The sequence below is a fragment of the Larus michahellis genome, chromosome 9 (assembly GCF_964199755.1).
Source record: "Larus michahellis chromosome 9, bLarMic1.1, whole genome shotgun sequence".
NCBI lineage: Eukaryota > Metazoa > Chordata > Aves > Charadriiformes > Laridae > Larus > Larus michahellis.
This window is the reverse complement of record NC_133904.1, coordinates 7,537,069-7,558,869: the sequence shown is the minus strand read 5'-3', so window position 1 is coordinate 7,558,869 and position 21,801 is coordinate 7,537,069. Positions and strand designations below refer to the sequence as shown.

The 21,801-nt window shown below is 47.3% G+C and overlaps 1 protein-coding gene across 1 annotated transcript in view; it reads left to right on the top strand.

Annotated features, from left to right (window-relative positions):
• Positions 1-510: 510 nt before the first annotated feature.
• SLCO3A1 (solute carrier organic anion transporter family member 3A1) overlaps positions 511-21,801 on the top strand; it is a 143,979-nt gene continuing 122,688 nt past the window's right edge. The window contains exon 1 of the mRNA XM_074600563.1: positions 511-912. Within this exon, the coding sequence (XP_074456664.1) occupies positions 742-912 (171 nt within the window). The 5' untranslated portion in view covers positions 511-741. The remainder of the gene's footprint in view (positions 913-21,801) is intronic.

The following is a 21,801-nucleotide window of genomic DNA, read 5'->3' as shown; positions in this document are numbered from 1 at the left end:
AAGAGGATATCTCTTCAAATTAGAACTCCAGGTAGGGGTGACAACAGATGGCACCATCGGAAGGGCACGTGGCTGGGGACACGAAGCTTGCCCGTGTGGCAGCGGCACTGGGATGCTCAACACCAATTTATTCCAAACATACAATTTTTGTAGGGCCTCCCTTCACCCGGCGTTTGCAGGATTATGAGATCAGGGCCGGGGGATGCCAGGAAGGGGATGGGGGGGGCAGGCCGATTTGGGGGCCCCTCGCCCAGCGTGACAAACTTCCATCCCGGTGCGGGAGCCGGCTCCGCTGCCGGGCTCCTCTGCCTTCCCCGCACCGGGCCCGCTGCTGCGGGGGGGTGTTGCGGTTCCCCCCCGCTCCCGCGCCGCCAGGAGCCGGCCGCCCCGCCCGCGCGTATCCCGGGACGGGGCCGCCCCCCCGCTCCCCGCCCGCCGCGGAGCCTCCGCCGGCGCCAGCCCCAGCCCCGCGCTTTCCCCCGCCCCTCGCCGGCGGGGGCGCGGATCCGGCCTGCGCGGGGCCGGCGGAGAGAGGGAGCGCGGCAGGGCGAGGGGAGGAGAGACGGCAGCAGGAGGAGGAGGCGGCGGCGGCGGCGAGCTGGCCATGGCAGCAGCCCGCGGGCGGAGAGGCAGCCGCCGCGGGCTGCCGCTGTGATTGGCACCCCCAGGAGGAGGAGGAGGAGGAGGAAGGCGCGGAGCAGCCGCGGGGCCCGCCATCCCGCGGCGGCGGTGCCCGGGAGGATGCCGGGGAAGCGGGGCTCGGCGGGCGGCGGCGGCGGGGAGCTGCCAGGGGCCGGCGCGCCGCGGCAGCGGAGGCGGCGGAGGAAGGTCTCCTGCTTCTCCAGCATCCAGCTTTTCCTGGTGTCCGAGTGCGCCCTGATGCTGGCCCAGGGCACGGTGGGAGCCTACCTGGTGAGTGGGGGCCGGTCGGCCGAGCACCCCCCCCCGGTACCTGCCGGGGCGGGGGGCGCGGAGCGGGGCGGGGGATGCGCCGGCAGAAGTGGAGGGGAAGTTTTCCTCGCCGCCGGGGCAGACCCCCCGCCCGCCCAACCTCCCCGGGTGGGTTTGACACCAGCCCGGCGTTTCACGGCTTAAATGACTCAGCAGAGCCGAGGGGGGGATTTTTTTACCCTTCTGGCGTCCCTCGCCCCTCTGCGGCGACAGCCCCCGCGGCCGGTGCCCTGCGCGCCCGGTGCGCGGCCGCGCTGGCGGGGTGGCTGCTAGTTTCTGAGCTGGCCACCAACGCGGGTCAAATGCCAGCCTTTTTCAGCTTACGCTGAATAAACAGCAAGGAAATCTCGTGGGGCATTTACTTCGTGCCTCCCGCCTCACTAATTTTCCTCGTCCTCTTCAAGCGCTGCAGCGGTGCTGGGCGCAGCGGCCCCCCGAGCCTTGGCGTTAGGTAGAGAACAGGCAAAATTTAGACTTTGCGCTGAATCTGCATAGTGAGATGTGGTGTCAGTGGCAGAACTGTAGTAGAAGAGTTGGAAGGGTTGTCCATACGGCTCCGCTTCTGCCTTTGAGTGTGCACGGAGAGAGGCAGCCGGTGGAAATGAAGTGTTCTTCTTCCAGCAGCTGTAAGTGTAGAGTTGATTTAAATTTCTCAAAATAGCTTGCTGGATTTGAGAATTATAGTTTCCATGGAAAAGAAGTGTATTCCTAATCTCTGAGGCTTTTTGAGGCCATACACATAATATGTTATACAGTAAGTGTAAGATCTCCGCATTCTGTACTTGTATTTGGTATTTAGCTGCTCCTCTCTCACATGCTCAAACTACTTATGCAAATTTGTACTGAACGCAGTCTATAATTTTTCAAGGTAAGTGGCTAAACTAACCATTGTTAATATTCCTGATTAACACGAAATGGAAATTAGCAGTCATCTCCATATAATAAAACGCGTTAAGTTTAGTTTGGAACGTATTTGTAATTCCAAAGGAAACTACATCACATCTGTTGAGATAAATTCAGTAATTCTGTATGAGGATAGGTGGATATATTTTAATTTGTAGGAGCCAGACACGGACAGGCCTCTTTTATGTGAGTAACACCTTAGCGAGTAAATATACTGTTTCTGATGAGCAACTTGTAAAATGAGCTGCCAGCATGGGTGAGCGTGGGATAATCCTTCATCGAGGAAGAGCCCACTAAGGTGATGTCACCCAGCGGGCACCAGTGTGCTGGAAACGTACAGATCTGCTCGAGGATGTATATATACACACTGTATATTGGCACACTGCTACAGTCCCTGAGCATACGAGATCAGCAGGAGTAGCCCCTAGCATGGCATTTTCCTCAGACTCCTTTGCATTGCTTTCCCCTCACCAGTTTTGCGTTTCTTTTCCTGTTTGCCCCAACTCTCGTGGCTGAGGACCGCGCTCGCTCCCTCTCCTGCGCCCCAGCCCCACTGGCTGGAGAACCCTGCAGTTCCCGCAGTCCCTCCTCCGAGGGGTTAACTCGGTGAGGTCCTGCTGTCCCTTCCCGCTGCCATTCTCCAGGACTGTCCCCTGACCAGCATGACAGCATGCCCCCATGGCCAGCCCGATCCACAAACAGTAACCGGACAACTGGTCAGTGGTGGCGGGGGGTGGTAAAAACCTAAACTCAAAACAATCCCCAGCATGCATAAGCAGTGGCCCAGCTGCACTGGGCAAGTGTTCCTCCGTTCCCTGTATAATTTATCTTCCGTCATTGCAAATACCACGCAGCTCTTCGTACAATGAACAGATGCAAATCTTTGGAGGGGTAAATCTGCGTTTAAAGCGAGTCTGGACGATCTCCACGCTTACAGGTGTGGTGGGGGAGCGAGAGCAGGCGCAGGAGAGATGCTGGGTGGAAGGTGTGCAGGACCTAAATCATTTTTACAGACCGAGCGTCCCGCGGGGCCGAGAGCTGTTCTCAGGTGCCGTCTTGGGGGTGAAATCAGCGGAGGCGCCGCGGAGTTGCCCAGGTGGAACTGCGAGTGGATATTCATTTACTGGGGCTCCTGGGACGAGCTGGGCTCGGCGGTGGCCTGCCGGGCTGCTCCCCGAGGGACAAATTAGCAGGCGAGACAAAGCGGGGAGCAAACAGAAAGACAGACAAATAGGGAGATGCTGCGGAGGACAGACACGGCGTGTAGTTCTGGACAGTTGAATAAACTGCTAATTTTAGCCTGCCAGCAGTGAGCAAGTACTGCATTCATACTTCTGCTTTGCTTGGCCACATGTGTGACTTTCCCTGGTTATTTGTAACTCAGGAAGAGAAACCTTTTTTTCGCCTTATACGGTGACAAGTTGGTTTCCTCGGTTTTTGCCTGCCTCGCTCTGCACGGGGAGACCACGAGGGCAAAAACTCAGCTTCTTAAGAAAACAAGGCAGGGGCTTGGCTTCTCAGGGGTGATTGAAAAGCTCAGTTTTCATTGGGCTTGGCTTCCATGTCGGTACATTTCGAAGCGGATATTGTTATTTCTGTTTAGAGATGTAAAAACTTCTTTTTTTTCCATGTTTTCTGCACAATAAACTAGCAGCGCCCACTTGAATGTATGTACAAAGTAGACATTCATTCATTATGTGGTTTTGAAGCAACGATCATTCACTTTTATTTGTTCATAAAACATTGCGCTTGCCAACAGGGCTTTATAAATAATAAATGCTGATAAAAATCTATGAAGTCCAATCCTTTTCCCACAGAACTCAGCAGTGAAAATACCCCAGGATGCCAACAGTGGATGTCTATGGTTAATTAGTACGGTGTCGCTGGGGTTCTTCATGGGAAGTTTTAGGGAGTATTTGATCGATGTCACGTTCCAAAATATTTGTCAATTACTGCGCTTGCTGTTTGCAGAATGCACATGTTCCAAAATGACTCGGTGCCATATCCTGCATAGTTTATGCAAATGCAAGCCTGCGCTGCTGCCTTAATTTCTGGGGCTGCTGAATACACCCTGTTATTTGCATGTTCTTGTAAGGTTTTGTGTATGCGTTTATTTGGCTTCATCTAATTACTCCTGCGTGCTTTTGGAAACTTGAATTTCCCAGCAACTGCAGTGGCAAGCGGGGAAAATGCCGCTTGCTGTCTGCAGGCATTCCTGCTGCAAGAAGTTACTCGGGGTTTTCGCAGCAACTTTTGAAAGCCCAGCTGATTTCCACCCCCGGTTGCTCTCCTGCGGCGTAGGTCTGTGGATTAAAGAGCCGAGCGTTACTGGCGCAGATGGCAGCGGGAGGGAAAGGCTGGAACCTCCCTTTTCCAGCCCTTTTCCGTGTGCCTTTCGGGCGAATGCAGCAGTGTGATCAGTCATGCCAGCCGTGCAGCGATGAGGAGTTCGATAAGGCTGATTCACATACCTTGGCAACACCTCCCTCCCTTGTACCCCCTCGCCACTGAATTCCCACGTGCTTTATATTTTGGAGTATTTTAACTGGTAATAACCTTCCAAGCGCTCCTGACAGTTTAGTGCTGAGGCATTTCGTCACCCTGCCAGTCGAATCTTCTGCCTCGCCAGTGGCGAAATCAGTGCTTTAGCAGAAGAGCTCTCGGTTTGACAGCCACAATTTGTGGAGCAGGAGCGCAATTTAATTTTCTCTCCCCAGCCTTTAGCCTCGGCTCGCTCCGGTTCAAACTGACCTAGTTGCGAGCACCCGACATCTGCCAAAGTCACGGGCTTCTTTAGATAAAGGGCATGCATATGGGAAGCGCGTTGGGAAGCAGTTATTTGGTGTGCTCCGGATAGCTGTTTTTACAGAGCTTTACTGAGATGTCTCTGTTTGCTGCAGCTTTGAATGCAGCCATTCATGTGTTTTATCAAGTGATGGAGGATGACCGGCCCCAACATGAGATGGAAAGGAAAATAATTGGTCCCTCCCAAGGAGGGTGCATTGGTGTTTGCGTGGGAATGAATGCCAAATTGTTTCTTGTTTTGCTGAATGAAAACTTTTGAGCCGCGCTTAACTTCCCGTCTAGAGCTTTGTCTGTGCGGCAGTGTTTGACTGCAGCTGGAAAAGCCCCCCTTAACACACCTGCAGTAAAAACAGTGCCATGCGGGACCAGGTGAGATCCTGCGTGTGTATGTGGTCTCTCAGACAGGCTCCTTCTGTGCCATTTTATTGCCACCGGGGTTCAGGATATTAAAGAAAATTTTAAAATACCGTATTCAGGAAAAAAAAAAAAGTATCAAAGATAAATACAGAAGTCAATCATCAAAGGGTTCCTGCTGGAACAAAGAGAAATAGGGGTCCTGTGAGATGGACACCAGGGAACTGAGGGATTAAGAGTGGAATTTGGCTCTTGGATTTTTAAGTTGCTTTGGTGCGCAACCTCTTTTCCTCCCAGGTTAAACGAAGCAAACAGAATACTGTTTTCCTCTTACAGTACAGAAAGCAGTCGTCTCTCCTGTTGCAGAAACCTGGTCAAACTCTCCTTGAAGTCAGCGGAGAGTTCTGCACGGCGGATGTTATTAAAGACAATTCTAATATCGCAGAGCAACGCTTCCGAGCTTTCTGTTGTGCTTGGTGCGGCGCAGCAGGGTTTGTCCCTGAGTAATTGCAGTCTGAATAGACTGGGTGGGAGAAACGTTGCAGGTGGGGAAACTGAGGCAGAGATTAAGAGCTTGGTTCTGTTGCTGAAGCTATTGCTAAAGCTTTTGCTTGGTTAACAGTGGCAGAGCCTGAGTAGCTTAGGCATTGGCAGAGGAAAAGTCTGGCAAAGCAAGGAATTCCAGTTTCAGGTGCTTCAGTCCAATGACTTAACTGCAAGAGCAGTTTTTCCCATTGAATTTATTATTGTTTTTATTAAAGTATTTATTTTCCTAGAATAAGAATCGGCTTTAAAATATTGCTGTGCCTTTTTTTTTTTTTTTTTTTGCCTTTCCATCATCAGCAGTGCTGAGTAATAAATTAGCTGTAATGCTCATAATTTATTTGTCACTGGGGTATTTAAGGGGAAAAAAAAACAAAACCATGGAGTGAAAATAAACGTTTTAGTGGGGATGAAGATTGCCAAGCATTGGCTGGTTATTGCTTACAGTTCATTTTCGCTTAATATATCTTTGCTGGCAATGTTATTTCTGGAAAGTTGTTTCTAGTATGCCTTTCCCATTAGAGAATATTGTCTGTTTTGCAGCTGAGTTGCGCAGAAAGTTATTCTAAACTAGCTCTCTTGACTGCATTCATATTTGTTCTCTAAGAAGCCTTTTGATGTTTTTCGGGTCTCTGACTGCAGGGTGGAGGAGAAACCGGACCCAGCTCTGGGTTCTGACACCTTCGGGCTCCTGTGGGGCTTGGGTCGGGAGTGTGACATTGAGTCATTACCACAAAAACTTTATATCAATTAGTAGAAACAAATTCTGAGCCAAGTGTAGGTTGCATTTTTGAGTACCAGGAAGGCTTGTGAGTAACTGGCATTTATACTTTGGTTTAAAGTTTTCTTTTATTTATTACTAACAGATGAAATGGTGTAGAGATAATGACAAGTTTATCTCTTAAGTTATATACTGTGTGCCGTTTGCGGAGTAAATCCAAACTTTCAGTCTGATGCCTTCTTGGTTAAATGCATTTAAAGGCGAAAAGCAGTTGATGTGTAAGTGTGTGGACTAATTGATTGTAGTGTTTAATTTTTTTATTATTTTTAGCGGAAAGTTTGGCAGTTCTTTTTCTCTGTAAGGGCCGAGTGATATTTGTAAGCCCTGAAAGAAAGAGCAGCCTGTTGGAAATGTTATGATCCATCGTGAAACCAATGTCTCATTTCTTTTGGCCAGCCTTCGCTTCCTAAATCTCTCTAGCGTTTGCTGTGTGCCTGTGTGACAACTAGCGCCTGGGCTTTAATGGCCTGTGGTATTAATGCAGCTGAGGTTTAGAGGGGTCTTGAATTAGACCAGAGAATACTGAAGGTCTGTGGTGTTCTTCCTTAGTAACTTTATGGCTCTTTACATCGTAATGTAGCGCCTGTCCCGGAGAAGGCTCAGTCGAACCGCGATCCCTCTCCTGCTCTGTAAGGGAGAGCAGATATTCCCTGGTTCCCAGAAAAGGCTTTCTCTCAGGTTGCATGGGCTTTCTTTTCCCTTACTTTGAGGATATTGTGAAGGACCAAAAGCCAGCTTCTGTTCTGCTACAGCAGTGTAAATTTATTGCTGCAAAAGAGTTACTCTGCAATTCATCAAGAAGAATTTGTCCTCTGTGTATAATAATCTAAAATGTTTCCTTACTTCTACGCTCCTTGGTCTCTAGTTATTCCTTCACGGTAGCAAGATTAAACAATGGCATACTATTTAGTGGGTGAGGTTGCAGCTTGGATGAATTAGTGTAGCTTTGTCTTCTGATCAACACCAGATGAAGCTGCAAAGTGATATATTTTAAGCATCATCCAAGGAAGTTTCAATAAACACATGATAATACTTGGCGTAGTAACTCCTTTAAGTGCTCCAGTGAAGTTCAGAAGAATTAATTTTTCCTATTGCATAGAAAAATGGGCCACTGATTTTGATTTACAAGGTTTCATTACAACTCTGCGGCAAAACCAGGACTGGAACCCCAAGAGTCCCGTCTCCAGGTCACCTTGGAGCAACCACTAGACTCTCTGTCTCTTTGGAGATACATATTGTAATGCAAATCGAGCTTTCACGCTGCCACGTTTCATACTCTATCGATACAATCAATAGTGATAGCAAGCTGTTCAGGGAGTTCCTGGATGGCTCTGCCCCGTTATGGGGAGCATTCTGTAATGTTTAGGGGAGATGCTCCCTGCATCCAAGATATTTCAATTTGAGTGGATGGATTGAAGAATGGAGTAAAGGAACCGTTCCTTTTTCCCAGATTTTAAGCGGGGAAGCAGCTGTAATCATGTAGGGATGAAGACTGACAGCACAGGTACGGCTGGATCTGCCTCTCCTCGCTTAGCAAATCTAGGAAAGACCTCAGAGCTAAAATCAGATTTCTTAAGCTCCCTGGTTAGCAACTTTCTCTTTTCCAGCCTTCTTCTGAACATGATGTGCTGCTGCATTTTGATACCTAAATATGTCTTCCTGAAGGGAGGGAGGGAGGGAGGGAGGGAGGCTGCCGCCTCCTGCTGTTGCACGGTCTCCCTTGGATTGAAGTTGCCGATCTTTTACTGGGGCTCGTATTGCAGCAGCGCCTGAACGCGCGCCATAATTTTAGGTGACTGCTTGCAGCATAAAAGCAAAAATCTTTATTTGAAGTTTGTTTGAATATTTATCATCATTGTTATTTATTTTCTATGGTTCAAGACGAAGAGAAGCAATTTGCTGTAGTTTGGTTTTTGGTTTTCCTCTCTGTTTCCTCTCCCTTCGTAGTATCCTTTCTCCTCACCAAAGCAGCCACCTGATTTCACTGTATTTTTTGAACATCTGTATCTTTTTGGTGTCTGCAGCTATCACATGGATGATTTCTGCATGTTTGCAGGCCCAGTGACTTTTAGATATGTGGCTGAGGGCAGGTGAGGGAGCACAGAAGTTGTTACATGCTACATAATGATCTGTTTTCTGGGAAAGAATTGCTGGAATTGTCTTATTTTTAATATTTAAATGGCCTTTTAAAATACTTACCATGCTGTTCACCTGTATAATTCGTAATGCCGTAGTTTACTGCAAGTGGAAAAAGACTTAAAATTCAGTTTTATGGTGATCCATAAAATGACAGTGAAGTTTTTGGAGGAACCTGGGTAATTCAGTTGTATTGAGGTCTTCGTGACTCACCCAGCATTATGGTTTCTGAAGCAACTATGTCAGATTTGCTTTCAGGTTTTTTTTTTGGTGCTTTGATGTTTGCATTTGAATCCAACATTTTCTCTAGGTTTTTTTTTTTCTTTTTTTCCTAATAAAAAGGCAACTACAAACTCTACCGCAAACTGAAAGAAAGCTTGGCTGTTTGGGAAGAGTTGTGGGGTGTGGGTGTGGAAAAAAATGTGGAAACACTTCACTTTTTATTTTTAAAAACATATAGTGGTGTATTTTATTTTTTTTTTCCCCCCACTAAAAGCCAGATTTTTGTCTGAATTGAAATCAGCATTGGTTTGGGGTCAATATATAAGAAACAACCTTGAAGTGTATGTTGTAGATGTGTATTTTAAGGTGATACTTAGCATTTTAATGCCTGAAGAATCAAATGAAATGACGTGGAATTGCTTTGCAGTCGAGGTGCCAGGTAGTGGTGCCTTCTATGTTCCTTGAACAGGCGAATTATTTCATACATTTATGTAAGGTGAAAAGTCTGCCTGGAAGCTGTACCAGACGGAGCTTTGCGTGCTCTCAGCTGGTGGGGAGCACCACAGTCAAACGCAGGATGGCCAGAGGATAGCAGTGATGGGTATGTCTGCCATACCAAGACAAAATTCTGAGTATTCTGCAGTTTCAAATGTGTTTTGTCCCTTTAATTCTCCAAAGGGGTAACAGGGAATGAGAAAACACCATAACTCCCCAGGATCGCAACCCGTGGTGTTAAACAATGAGTGGTCTTTGTTTTCTCCGGTAGAACTTCAACAGGAAGAGTTGCAGAAAGGTTGTTTTGGGGTTCTTGTTTTTTATTTCTGAAAAGGAGGATGTGAAATAGCTGCTACCCCTTTCCACTTCTCTCCTCAGCTTCGTGCAGACCTAGTTTGGCACATCATTAGCAGTAGGCCAGAGGGTTGCTTGGGAGCGTTAGGATGCTGGAGTGGGGGCCAAACCTCGCGCTTTGGCTTGAAGGCAATCTCTGAAAGGCTGCAGGAGGACCAGCATGCACCTTGCTTGGGGCGGTAGCGGGACAAGCCTCCCGCACCTCTGAATAATACCAGACTTGTATGTACACATACACATCTATACTGAGAAATGTCAAAGGAAGCATCTAGAGCTTCCAAAAGAGAAGCTAAAAATACTGACTAAAAGAAAATGATTTTGAAAAATATGAAGAAGAAATGCCCCCAGTGGTGTCCTGCTGCTTGCTGTGCCGTGCTAATGGCTTTCATCTGCTGGAAACACGCTTGCTTCTCATCCTCACGCGGTTTGAGTGTTGCGTGATGTACTGGGATGCCAAATCAGGGGTTGATCCTTTCTTTCCCCGTAACTGGGAAACAACAGAAAAATAACAATATGTAACTAGGTCTTCATTTTTAAAGAGGAAAAACCTGAGTTTAGATTTCCAGTTTTTCTGTCCTGTGGCTTGCTTCTCATCATTCCTCTGAGCTGCAGGAAGAGCTGTAATTGTAAATGCATTAGTAAAGCTATTTTCACAAGGTTGTTCTTAGAACTTTAACTTTTCTCTTCTAAAGAATATCCACCGTGCTTGGTGAGGTATTGTGGTGGGTTAACCTTGGACTGCAGCCAGCCGCCCACCCAGCCGCTCTCTCACTCGCCTCCTCAACAGGGCAGGGGCAGAAAATGAGGTGAAAAAGCTCGTGGGTTGAGATAAAGACTAGCAATTACTGTCAGGGGCGAAACAGACTTGTCCTGAGGAAAATTAATTTTTATTGCCAATTAAAGTAGACTTGAATGTTTAAAACAAAGGCAAAAATTAAAACACCACCTTCCCCCCATCCCACCTCTTCTTCCCAGGCTCACTGGGAGCATGTCTCCATCGGATGCTCGCTGCGCTCTGCTGGGAGAGCATCCACCCTCACCCATGAGCTGAAGTAAACCGTTAGTCGTGTTTGAGCACCGACATGCTCTTTGCAGAAATGTTGGCTGGCATTGGGTAAATGGTTTTCCCTGTTCTTGGATCCCATGTGCACTTGGTGGTCAGTCACCGTTTTTTGTGGTGTGCCACTGGGCAGCAAGCAGGTTCAGCCCAAGGAGAAACACGTGTCTGTGTGACTAAAACATGGTGATATTCTTTCTGTCCTGCAGGCATTGTCTGTAAAATTTGATTATTGTGGGAATTAACCTTCCCCATAGCCTATGCTAAGTGCTTCTGTTTGTGTGATGGGCAGAGAAAAAGCGTTGGGCGTATAGGCCCTTTACAAGAAATAGCGGGCAGCGTTTTTAGGGCTTACCAGCAAAAGAAAACTGGTTTTTGTTTTTGTCTTGTTCAACGTACAGGGCCGAGAGCAGTTAATTACAATGGGCCTTTCAGCCTCTGGATGAGATGCACACTTTGTTTCCTGCTGCCTATGGCTAGTTATAATGCAGGTCCTTATGTCTGAAGTCAGCACAGCTGCTGGCTGAGGGACAGGAGCTTTAGCTGAAGGGATGCCTTGTCTAGGGGTGCTTGTTTGTGAAGGGTGGTGATGTTAGTTTTGTAATATCAGCCGGTTTGGGTGATCCTGTAGCTGGTCTCATCCGAGGTGCTCAGCACAATGAGCTCAGTTGTGTTCCTGCAGGAAGCTGCTGCGTCTTGTGTTCTCCAGCTTTGGTCCAAAGAGGGGTGCTTTGGCCCCAGCTTTGTGTTTTGTCATCAGAAGTTGGTATCAAAACCCACATGGGTACCTTGAGCCCTTGGGTTGCAGTGCTGCGATGCTAGTCTAGGTTGCGTTTTGTTTTCTGTTTCTTCTTGTGCTATGATCTGTGGTATTTAATACTATTAAAAAAATAGTGTATCAAGGGAGCTGGCTTGGGGTTACTGAAAAGCTTTCCCATAGTCTTTAGGATTCAAACCTACCAACTTTAAAGAACTTGAGAGCAAAGGCTGAAAAGGGAGGATTTCAGTGTTCCAAGGAGCTAGATAAAGTGTTCCCTTCCAAGAGTTTATTTGCTCAATTGAGGCCACTTCTGCATTGACAAATCTCTCTGTGAATGAACAGATTCCAAAACCAGCTTGGGAGTTGTTCGATGGCTATTGAAGTTAAGCCGCACTAGCAAACCATGTGCTGGAGGCACAGCTTTGTGGGTTTGCTGTGTCATTTGGCGCGACTGTACAAGCTTTTTCAAATGCTGGCCCTATACAGAAGTCCAGTGTTTTCTGTGGATTAGGATGCATCAAGGCTGCTGTGTTGCTCTTAATCTCAGTGCTAGCTCTTACCAGGAAGGCAGAAGTTTCGAATTTCTTCTCTCCGTGTCTTGTGGAAGCATTTGGGGCTTATGGTGTAGCCTCTCGTAGCTGAGATGGCATTTATTGATTTCAGACATTCAGCTTAATTCAATGCTGGACAAGCTTTTTTCCAGAATTTTTATTTTGCCTTTTAATTTAAATAGATCCCTAATGAATTCTTGTAGTTGTGTGTAATGACTCTTGGGAAATACTGGATGCAGCCTCTAGAATCAGCTCTGTGCCATTTTCAAATTGCAAACTCTTGAAGTATATCTCTGAACAGTTCCCAGGGTCCCTTGCCGTTATCTGAGTTTTCAAGATGCTCCCGCATTAATAAACTGCATCTTTGGTATTCAGTGGGCAGGTATCCAGTGAGCAATTGCTTAGCAGGGTAACAACTTGGAGGTAAATCTGGATGCAAAGTTCTCTCTGCTTTCACTGCATTGCTGGGCCCAGAGCGTTGCTGGCAGGAGAAACTGGCTTGTTTTCATCCAGAACACAAGATTTTTATTTCTTCAGGGTCAGGGCTTGAAACCAGTTGAGGACTCTGCATAGTTGGGATTTTGAGTCAAGGGAGAGAGAGTGGGAGGGTCAGGGATGGAGGTAGGAAGGCGCAATTTGTCTTCCTGAAGAGTTTTTTCCCAGGCTGTCCTGTAATGTCCCAGCTCAATACTTTTGTGTCCCCATCTTCAAAATTGCTTGCTCTGAGACGGGGTTACTGTTTGGGGGGGTGGTTGGCCAAAATGAACAAAAATGTTCTGCAAATGGCCTGTGGCAAAGTAGAGTCTTCTGCTTGAGTTAATGGTGCCTTTTGGCATGAATGAAGTGTGTCTGGTTACTCCAATGTTGAATATGATTACTCCAATGTCAAATTTGATCAAAACATTATGCATTTCTGTTAGGCATGGCACTGAGGCTTCAAGGTATGGGGTCTTTAAGAGATGCACAGAACTTTGCTACACTGGAAATGCAGGTTGAAATTAAAATGACCTTTGCTTTCTCCTTTATTTACCCCCTATGGTGCCTAGTGTATAGGTTCAGACACTTTCAATTTGATTCTCAGCATCCTGATTACGCTCAGAACTCTTGGTATCCAGACAGCGTCACAAAAAATTAAGTTCATGGAGTGTTTCCAGGAGTCCGTGTCACAGTGTTTTTCCCTGCCCTCTCCCTCGCCCCCGCTGCTCGCGCAAGCGAGAGATTAAATGATGGAGCAACAGCAACTTGTTTCCTCTGAGCCAATACTGGCTAGGCAGATTCTCTTGATGGTGGCATCTTGGCAGGGACAGAGGAACATTCCTGCCACACGTGGGTAATGTTTTCAAGCCAGGCTTTTACTTTGCAGCTGGCTGTCCAGAGCTGTCATGTCCAAACTGACTCCCTTCATCAGTCAAGACTAATGTTTGTGCCCAGAGAAGTCTGTTTTCATTCACATTTGGACAATGTGACACGTGGCAGACTTGGGAGAGGACAGCTTTGCCCATGGGGTAATGCCTGTTGGCTGAGGAGCAACTACTATTTGTATTTTCTGGTGAAGGTGCAGACCAGGGATGTTTGGGCTTGTTTCCTGGCTTTGTCATGGACTTCCCTGGGCCTTCTTTGGGCTTTTTCTCTTCATCAGCAAATGTGCCAGCTATGGTATTGCCTGGCTTCATGGGCATCTTGTGAGCTGGGATGATGGCTGCTCAGCTGCTACAATGATGGTAACTGGAATGAAAGAGGCACCTTGGGTAGGACCCTGAAGCAGGTCTCTGTCAGCTACCATAATAAGTTGAATTAAATGAATTAATGGGCTGGTAATTTTGTGTTATCCAACCTGTGGTTGGTCTGTGAGGCTTCTCCCTTCACCCTGGGCTGATGCAGCCTTGTTGCCAGCTGAATGGTATCCCTTCTTCCTTCTTACCTGCCTGAAACCACAGGGTTGAAGCATCTAGCCCTTTGCTTTTTGAGCCTTCACAGGAAAAAGACTAATCGGGGTTGCTTTACTTGCTCTTTGGTAGTGATGGATTTTAAAAGAGCCCGAGGGTGTTATTTTTCAAAGATGCTTTCTGAGCCATACTCTCATTGACAAGTGACTTGTCTCTTTGAAAACGGGACTCTTGTTCCAAAGCCACTTAAGTGCTTTTGAAAAATCTCCTTCCCTGTTATTGACTGCAGTGGACTGCTTCAGTGGTGTCTGGCTTCATTTAAAGCAGGCCAAATTTAGAGTCTAAATGTTATGTGCCGGGCTAATAAACTGTATTGTAATTAGTACCTTGGGGAGCCAGGAACCAGAGAGAAGCTGAATATAAAGAGAATGAACTTCATGTAGAATCTGTCTGCGAGGGATGAGTGAAGAACTGTGGAAGGAGATGAAAACACGGGATTTGAAGTTACTGTGGAGGATATAAGCAATGGGAAGAAAATGGGCATGGAGCTGCGAGGAAGGCTTTATTAGGGTTGGGTCAAAGAAAACAAAAGATCTAGCATAGCGGGTAGCGAGACTGGATGAAGAATGAGCCTTCCACCAGCAGATCCTCTCAGTTCACGTAACCTGCAGACAGGCTAATGCAGTGCCAATTTTCCAGCTTCCCCCATGCAAGCTGGACTGGACTAATCCCTGTTCTCCATCACAGGTCGACTAGTGTCATCTCCCAGTTTGAGAAACCCATGCTCAGGGGCTGCGTGGGACACTTTGCTGAGATATCCGGGACTTTGCCTTCCTTGGTTTCACACATATGGCGTTCATTTCCCTTTGCTTGCTGTGTATCTCCCAGTGAAGCTTAGCATGGCTTTGAGCAATGCACCTGGAGGTGACATGTGACAGATTCCCGCTGGTGGTGGGAATACTGCAGCCATGTGTGCAGCTCTTGTCCTGGCTGGCCTGTCACGCACCTGCAAAATCAGGGTTAAGAGAAACCAGAAATTGGGGAAGTACAAAGAGAAAAGAGATAGCTCTCACGTTGGCTGCACTAACCAATTGATTAGTGAATATCTCTGGCTTGGTGTTGAACATTGAATGAAAAAACATTCCCGCTCTGCAGTGCCTGAATTCTGGATTCCACCCAGAATTTGGTGCGTCCCTGCTATAGGAGCAGTGGTCCTCCATGGGAACCTCTTTCATATTGTACTTTTGCTCATGTCAGACTACGGTGGATAAGTAGAAGAGATGGTGACTTGTTTTTCTTGCATGTGCTCACTGAATTTTTGCAGGGTCTGGTGATTCTACAATGAGGGGACCCCATCAGCTGCTGTTTGGTGCCTGTCTCTGACACTGTTTATTGTTAATCCTGCGGACACAGGGGTGAAATTCAGCCATCTGTGTGTACGGCCTCAGCAGATGCATTTGTTCATTGGCTTTTTGATAGCTTGCTTCATAGTGAATCCTAATGAACAGAGCTCCCATCATCTGGTGAGACATCTCATAGCCTGTATCTCCATTTTGCAGGGAACACGTTGAGAAAAGTGAGATTATGACAAGTCTGCAAGTTCTAGCTAGATCTCCCATTTAATTTTTCTTTAACCATAAGAATTTTTTTATTTCTTGTAGGTTATTTTGTATGTGTTATTTTAAAAGACAGTCGTAAATTGCCTTCTGTTCAGGAGGAAAGGGGTTTGCTGCCTTTGAGAAGTGGCAAAATGGGGAGATGATGTGATGGTACGGGATATAAAATAATATTGCTTGTGTTGCCCTCAGGACTACCAAACTTAAACATGCAAATGTCACAAGTATGCCCTCTATGACTTCCATCCCCCATTCTTCACGCAGCAAATGTGCAGATAATAACCAGGTTCTCAGGTGGGAATAGACTGAAGATCACCTTCAAGCCCTGACTTGTCTACACCAGGAACCCCCTGCGCTGGCCTCCCAGCCTGCCCCGTTCTTCAGCGGGAAGTTTGGCAGCAGCTCCTGTTTGTACCCTTGGCTCTGCACGGAGACAACGTGGAAGGAAAAATGAGTCGTTTGTGAACAGCTTTGTAGGAGGGTGTTACTTAGCAAATAAGCAGGATGACACGGACAGCTCTTGTGTGGGCTGCAGGCTGTGAGATGGGAATCAGCAAGTAGCTCATGTGGCTCTGGGACAAGCTCGGGGTGTTGCTAGTTAGGTGGTGGAGAGACCCTAATTCCGTCTTTAGATGCTTACGGTAATTTGGTATTTCTTTTCTGAGTTGTTACAAAGTGCTGTGGATTGACAATACAATGTGGCCATTTTGTTGGTTCCCTTTTTAGTGGCTTCCTTCCTCCCAAGGCTTACTAAATTAAAGCATTTCATGGACTGGTTGATGAGAAATGCCTTCTAACTTCTCCCTAAGCTGAGTTCCCATTTGCTGTAGCCAGGCATCCTTGCTGCTGGGTAGGGAGTGGAGCACCAGAGATATCAGCAGAGCCAGAGCAGATGAGGAGAAAAGTAGTAGGACTTGTCAGAAAACCTCCTCTCTCGGTATATAGCCTTTATTTAATCACCGTTGTCCTCCAACCGTGAAAACTGAATTCGGCTTCCATCAAAGCTTTTATTAATGCTGCTTCAGAGTGTCCTGCCTGTGCCACTTCTGCCCTGGTTCGTGCCTGGCAGCTGGGAACGCTTGTGCAACCAGCTCTGCGGGCCCCTCGGTCTGCACCGTGGCGTTAACTCGGATGTAACCCTTAGCCCTGAAATCAGCTCTTGATCGTACCCTGAGATAACGTGACGTCCTTTGTATGACAGGTTTTCTTGTCAGGCTTGCATTATGGTTTCTGCTGTGGTGAGTAGCCCTGTTTATAGTAGAAAGCCTTCTCTGCAGGCATAGAAGTGTTGTGTTAGGAAGTGTTTTATTAACTAAACAAGCAAACTTGCAGTGATTTGGGGAGGTGGAGAAGTGAGGGTGTTGCAGCGTGACAGCTTAGGATTCTGCTCCTCCAGTGCTTTGATAGTACATAGGAACTGACATTTTTCGTGTTAAAGAGTCTTCCAGAGACATGAGTTTCATCTCTTCTTCTCCGCTGGAAGTGAACCCAGGGCGACGATGCCTTGTTTGCAGAGTCCTGGGCCCGTGAATCTTGTTGCCAGTCCTGTATATGGCCAAGAGTGGTTTTGGTGCTGTAGCTGCCTAAATTCAAGTGGTATACAGTTTATATTCCTCTTTATCTGGCTTTGTGCACCTACTTGCTGTCCACAGGAAAAAAGGGAGGTCGATCTCAGAACGCGTCAAAGATGCTCCGGCTGCTTTCCCTGGGCTGTTTGCTCTGACAGAGCTGAGTGGCTGCTCCCGCTCGCCAGCTCCTGCTGCTGCACGCTTATTCCACGTGGAATTCTTCATGCTCTGGGTTTGAAATGTGCTGGCAGCGCTGTCTGTGCTACGGTTTTTAAAGCACTCAAAAATGCAGTTACAGGGTTGAGGTTTGTGCTCTTTTTTTGCATGCTTATGATGCATTATTTTCCTGCCAGGGAAAATGCCATAACATTTAAAAATAAATAACGATTCAAATATCCACTACCTTTGTTGTATGTGTGCTACTAAAGAGCGGTGTAGGCTACAAATGGATTCTGGCACTGGATGTATTTATGTAGGTGCCTCGTCAGAGACTAAAATATCACCTGCCTTCACACTGCGAGGTGAATCTTGAACAGCAGGCTTGGAGGTACAAAACTTGCGTGGACGCTCAGCCTGCGGTTGTGATAGTATCACCATAGATTGGGACTTCAAAGGGTTAAAAAAAAAGAAATGCAGATCATCGCCGCCGCAATGCACATCTGTTTCAGAGCAACAGAAAAAGCCTTTCAAGTTTTGGTAGGAGGTTCGGTGTGGCCTGGTGCTCTCTACCTGGGTCTATTTCAAGCGGTCGATGACTCACGCTAACTTTCCGTGATGGGTGAGAGGGGGTTGGCTGCAAATAGCACCCCTGATGGTCTTCTCGTTCGCACCTCTCTTAAATGGGGCAGAGCTCCTTCTCCGGGGAGGCTGGGAAAGAGGGTCAGTGCCTTGTGTCCCGTCGCGGGATCTTTAGGAAGCAAGTGCAGAAGATAACGGCAGCCCGGCTGCATTGCTGTTTGCTGCAATGATCGCCTGGATCGGAGGTTGGGTTTTTATCTTGTATATTTGATCAGCGTGGATCCCAGTTTCGCTAGAGTAGTGGAAAATACACTTGTTGAACTTCAAGAGGCACATGACCTTTTTTTTTTTTGTTTTAAGCTCTTTTGAAACAAACTGTGGCTTTGCACTGGTGTATCAACTCCTGACCAAACAGGATATCTTCTGTGGGTGCCGACTCTTCTCTGCTCTGTTTATGATACGCAGCAGCACGTAGCATCGCTGGGAGCATTTGTGGCACATCTGCGTAACCCCGCAAAGGGTGGCACATGGGCACGCTTGCTTTGTGCCCTGCTTGGCAAGTGGCACAGGATGCTGCGACTAGTGAAATGTGGGGAGGAGATACATGCTGGGGTACAAGAGATGGCATAAAAGTTTTCTGCGTGGTGCCAGAGAAAAGGGGGTTTCCAAAAATGTCTGTCTTGCCTTGACCGGGAGCAGGGTGTGCTGTTTCTCTTGCTGCACGGTGGGATACCCTTTCTACTCAGGCTGCTGAAAATCCTGACCTTGAATGTGTGCTCAATTTGGACCGTGTCAGTAATCTCAGAGCTGGTCACCAAAATATAAAATGAATTTTTCACACCAGTGAGGCATAGATCCGAGCCGCAAACTCCTCGTGGCACCAGTACTGTAACTTGCAGATTTTCCAGTGCTGGCCTAGAAACAGCATAGGCACACACAGCAACAGCCAAGCTAATAACACCCTACTTCTCAGCAGTGGTTCAGCTGCGGCGTCTATTATCGCTGTCATGTGAATGCAAATTTCTATGCAGAGATGATTTCCAGACCTTGAGCAGAGCCAGCTTGGGTGTGTTTGTGTCGCCACCCTTTTTTTGGCTTTCCCTTATGTTCGCACGGGTGTCGGCATCTGCGGTGAGAACATCTTTTAAGTTTCCACTGACTTTACTGGACCAGGAATGGTGTTGACACAAGTGATCAGCAGCCCAAGATGGGAGGTCCCGATGCCCTCACTATTTCCGTGGGGTGGGGAGCAGAAAGGAATGCTGATGGCCTGGGGCTGGGCGCGGGGTATTAAGCTTGTTGCCCTCCTCCCAGCCATCTGATAGGGAAGGAGTGGGCAAGATGCCAAGGGAATTGGCTGTATTTCAAAAAAAAATTGGGTACAACCGCAACTGATCATCTCAATGCTGGAATTGCGGAGCAGAAAAACCTCAAAGCAGATCATCACCATCGTTCCCTTGGGCCTGAAGCCTGAGCCTGGTGGCTGTGGTGTCACTGGGAGGGTGGGCGACGACGGGGACCGAGCCCGTGAGTACCGGTTCTACGGGGAGCAGAGCTTGCCTCCGTCTCTGGGATGCCCTTTGCTCCATCCCACGTGGCTGCCAGAAGAGAGGATGAGGTGGCATCTGAAGAAGCGGGGGGAGGCGTGTGGAAGAGTGGCTTTGTTTCTGGGATGGTTGCTTTGGCGCATCAAGGAATCTTGTCTTTCCCGGCTCTGTAATGGAGACTGTGGGAGACGGTTTGCGTTTGTTTTCCTTTGGGAACATAGTTGCCAGGCAATTATTTTACACCCTGTAGCACTGTAGACATGTCTCTTCAAGTCCAATCTCTTACCACATACCTGAGAAAATGTATTTTACATTAAAAAGAACCCTTTTAAAAAAGCCCTTCAGGCATAAAGTCAATGTTTTCTATATATAACCCTGTATTATTAATACAATGAACTTATCTGTAGACTCTGTGGGTGAATATGACTTGATCATTGGAGATACGAACAATATGATATTCGTTTTCAGTGCACTGTGTCTCTGACTCCATAATGGTGCCCCCAGCCTTCAGTTCGTTTCTTAGCGATAAAGTGGGTCAATAGTGTGAAGCAGGTTTGTGGATTGCGTTTTTGCTGAGCATTAATATAAAATCAACAGTTTATAGAGAGAACAAATTTACCTTGGTTCAGAAATGCTAAGATCTGTAGATCTGGGGCAGACAGGAATGATGAATGTGAGTATGTATTATTGAAATGAGTCCAGAATGGCATGGCAAAAGCTTCCCTGGGTTTAGTTACAGGGGTTGCAATATAAGTTGCTTTGGCTGGAGAATTTTAAGGTGGTGATTGATTTCTTTTCTTTTTATTTGATGTGGGTCATTTATCACTGTGTGCATTATGTGAGATCATTTTCCTTTTTCAATCATTGAAGAGTGTTTTAGGGTGGACTTAAGAGGCCCCTTTAGCCCTGGTCTTTGTGAGCGGTAGTCTTTGAAATCACCAAACGCACGTGTGCGGACTTCTGTGGCTTTGTAAGAAGAGGAGATAGTGCAGGCATAGTTTTAATTACATTTTGTTGTTGTATGTTAGGCGGTGCGTTCACAAAAAGGCAGGAGGCTGCGTTACATGGTCTTTCTAGATCCCCAGGCCTGCTTTCTGCATGAACAAGATGCCCAACCTGATTTAGTTTTCGGTGCTCCAGTTGAGCGATCTGCTGTAGACTTAGTCTGAAGGATCCTGAACTCGTGGAGAAACGCCAGCCACGTGGCCCTGTTGATCTCTGTAATGCCATAGCTAAATCGTAGCGAAGCTGCTCTTAAAAACTGTGTGGGAGATGCCTGGAGTGGGTGAAATGGGAATCCCTCTGGAAACAGAGGATGCAGTTAGAGACAGAAAGGCAGTTCCTGTCAAAGGGGTGGTGGAGGCCTTGCGACATGGAAAAAGGCAACGAGCCTGGCATGCTTGAGGGCTGTGTACAGTGCTGCAGCTAAAGTACTTTGCTGGTGAGAGCCTTAATGACCTGTGGAGAACTGATCTGCAGGACGGACACGAGGACATAAGAATAGCAGGCAAGGTAGAGCTGTCATTAGAACAGGCATGTACCTGTACAAAACTCTAGCTTCAGTGCTGTTCCCAACATCGTGGCCACAAACGCAACGCTGTCTCTGCCTCCGTCCTCTCATGTCTCCTCCAGACTTGTCCGGTCCAGTGGGTGGTTACACACCACTAACTTTTTGGGGTCAAACCACGTGTGTGTCTTATTCCTAGCCACTTGGCCCATGAATCATGTTTGCATGAATTTTACTGATTTGTTGTAATAGCTTCCTGGTAACTGTTTTCATTTTAGGTTAGAAGCCTTTTTAACTGAATATCCTCTTAATCTATTCTTCCCAGCCCTGGCAAAACAGCCGTGCAAATTGACAGGAGCCAGGAAATAGCAGCTTCACAGCTAATAACGTGGGCTCCTGGTGTTTCCCTGCTGTGTTTTAGCAGGAGGTTGTCCATCTGACGCCGACGCCGTGCTGTCGCACCACTCCGTTCCCCGCGTCCCTGCTATTAAACCAGCATCCACGTGGGCTGCGCTCCTGAATGCTCAACCTGGCCTCAGCACACAAGGACTCTTCATAATCCTTGCCGCCTTTTGGCATGACGTCAGTATTTTACAGGGAGCTCTCGTGTCTTTTGCAACATTTTATGTAACTCTCGATAAATAGAGTTAGTGTCTAGGAGCGGTGATGGCTTATCTGCTGGGGAATATGGGCAGTTACCTAAGTTACAAGGGCACCAGGAGCATCCCACGTGCAAACTGCAAGTATTTAGTCAGATTATGCCTTATATGCAGGAAGCCCCGTAAAGGTGAGATACGAAGGAGGGTGGGAGAATGATTCTGGCTGTGGACAGAGGTTTGTTTTGAATAAATGCAGGTGACATCTCTGCTGTGCTAATGCCGATTTTGTAGTCGGCCTGTGTGTTTAAGGTCACAGCCAATGTCAAAGCAAGAATTTGGGCTGTGCTGTCTGGGCTGCAGCCACCCGGGGTGTAATGCAGTTGTGTTCCTGGTGCTCTCTGGCCAAAAATCTGCATGTTGACAGTTTA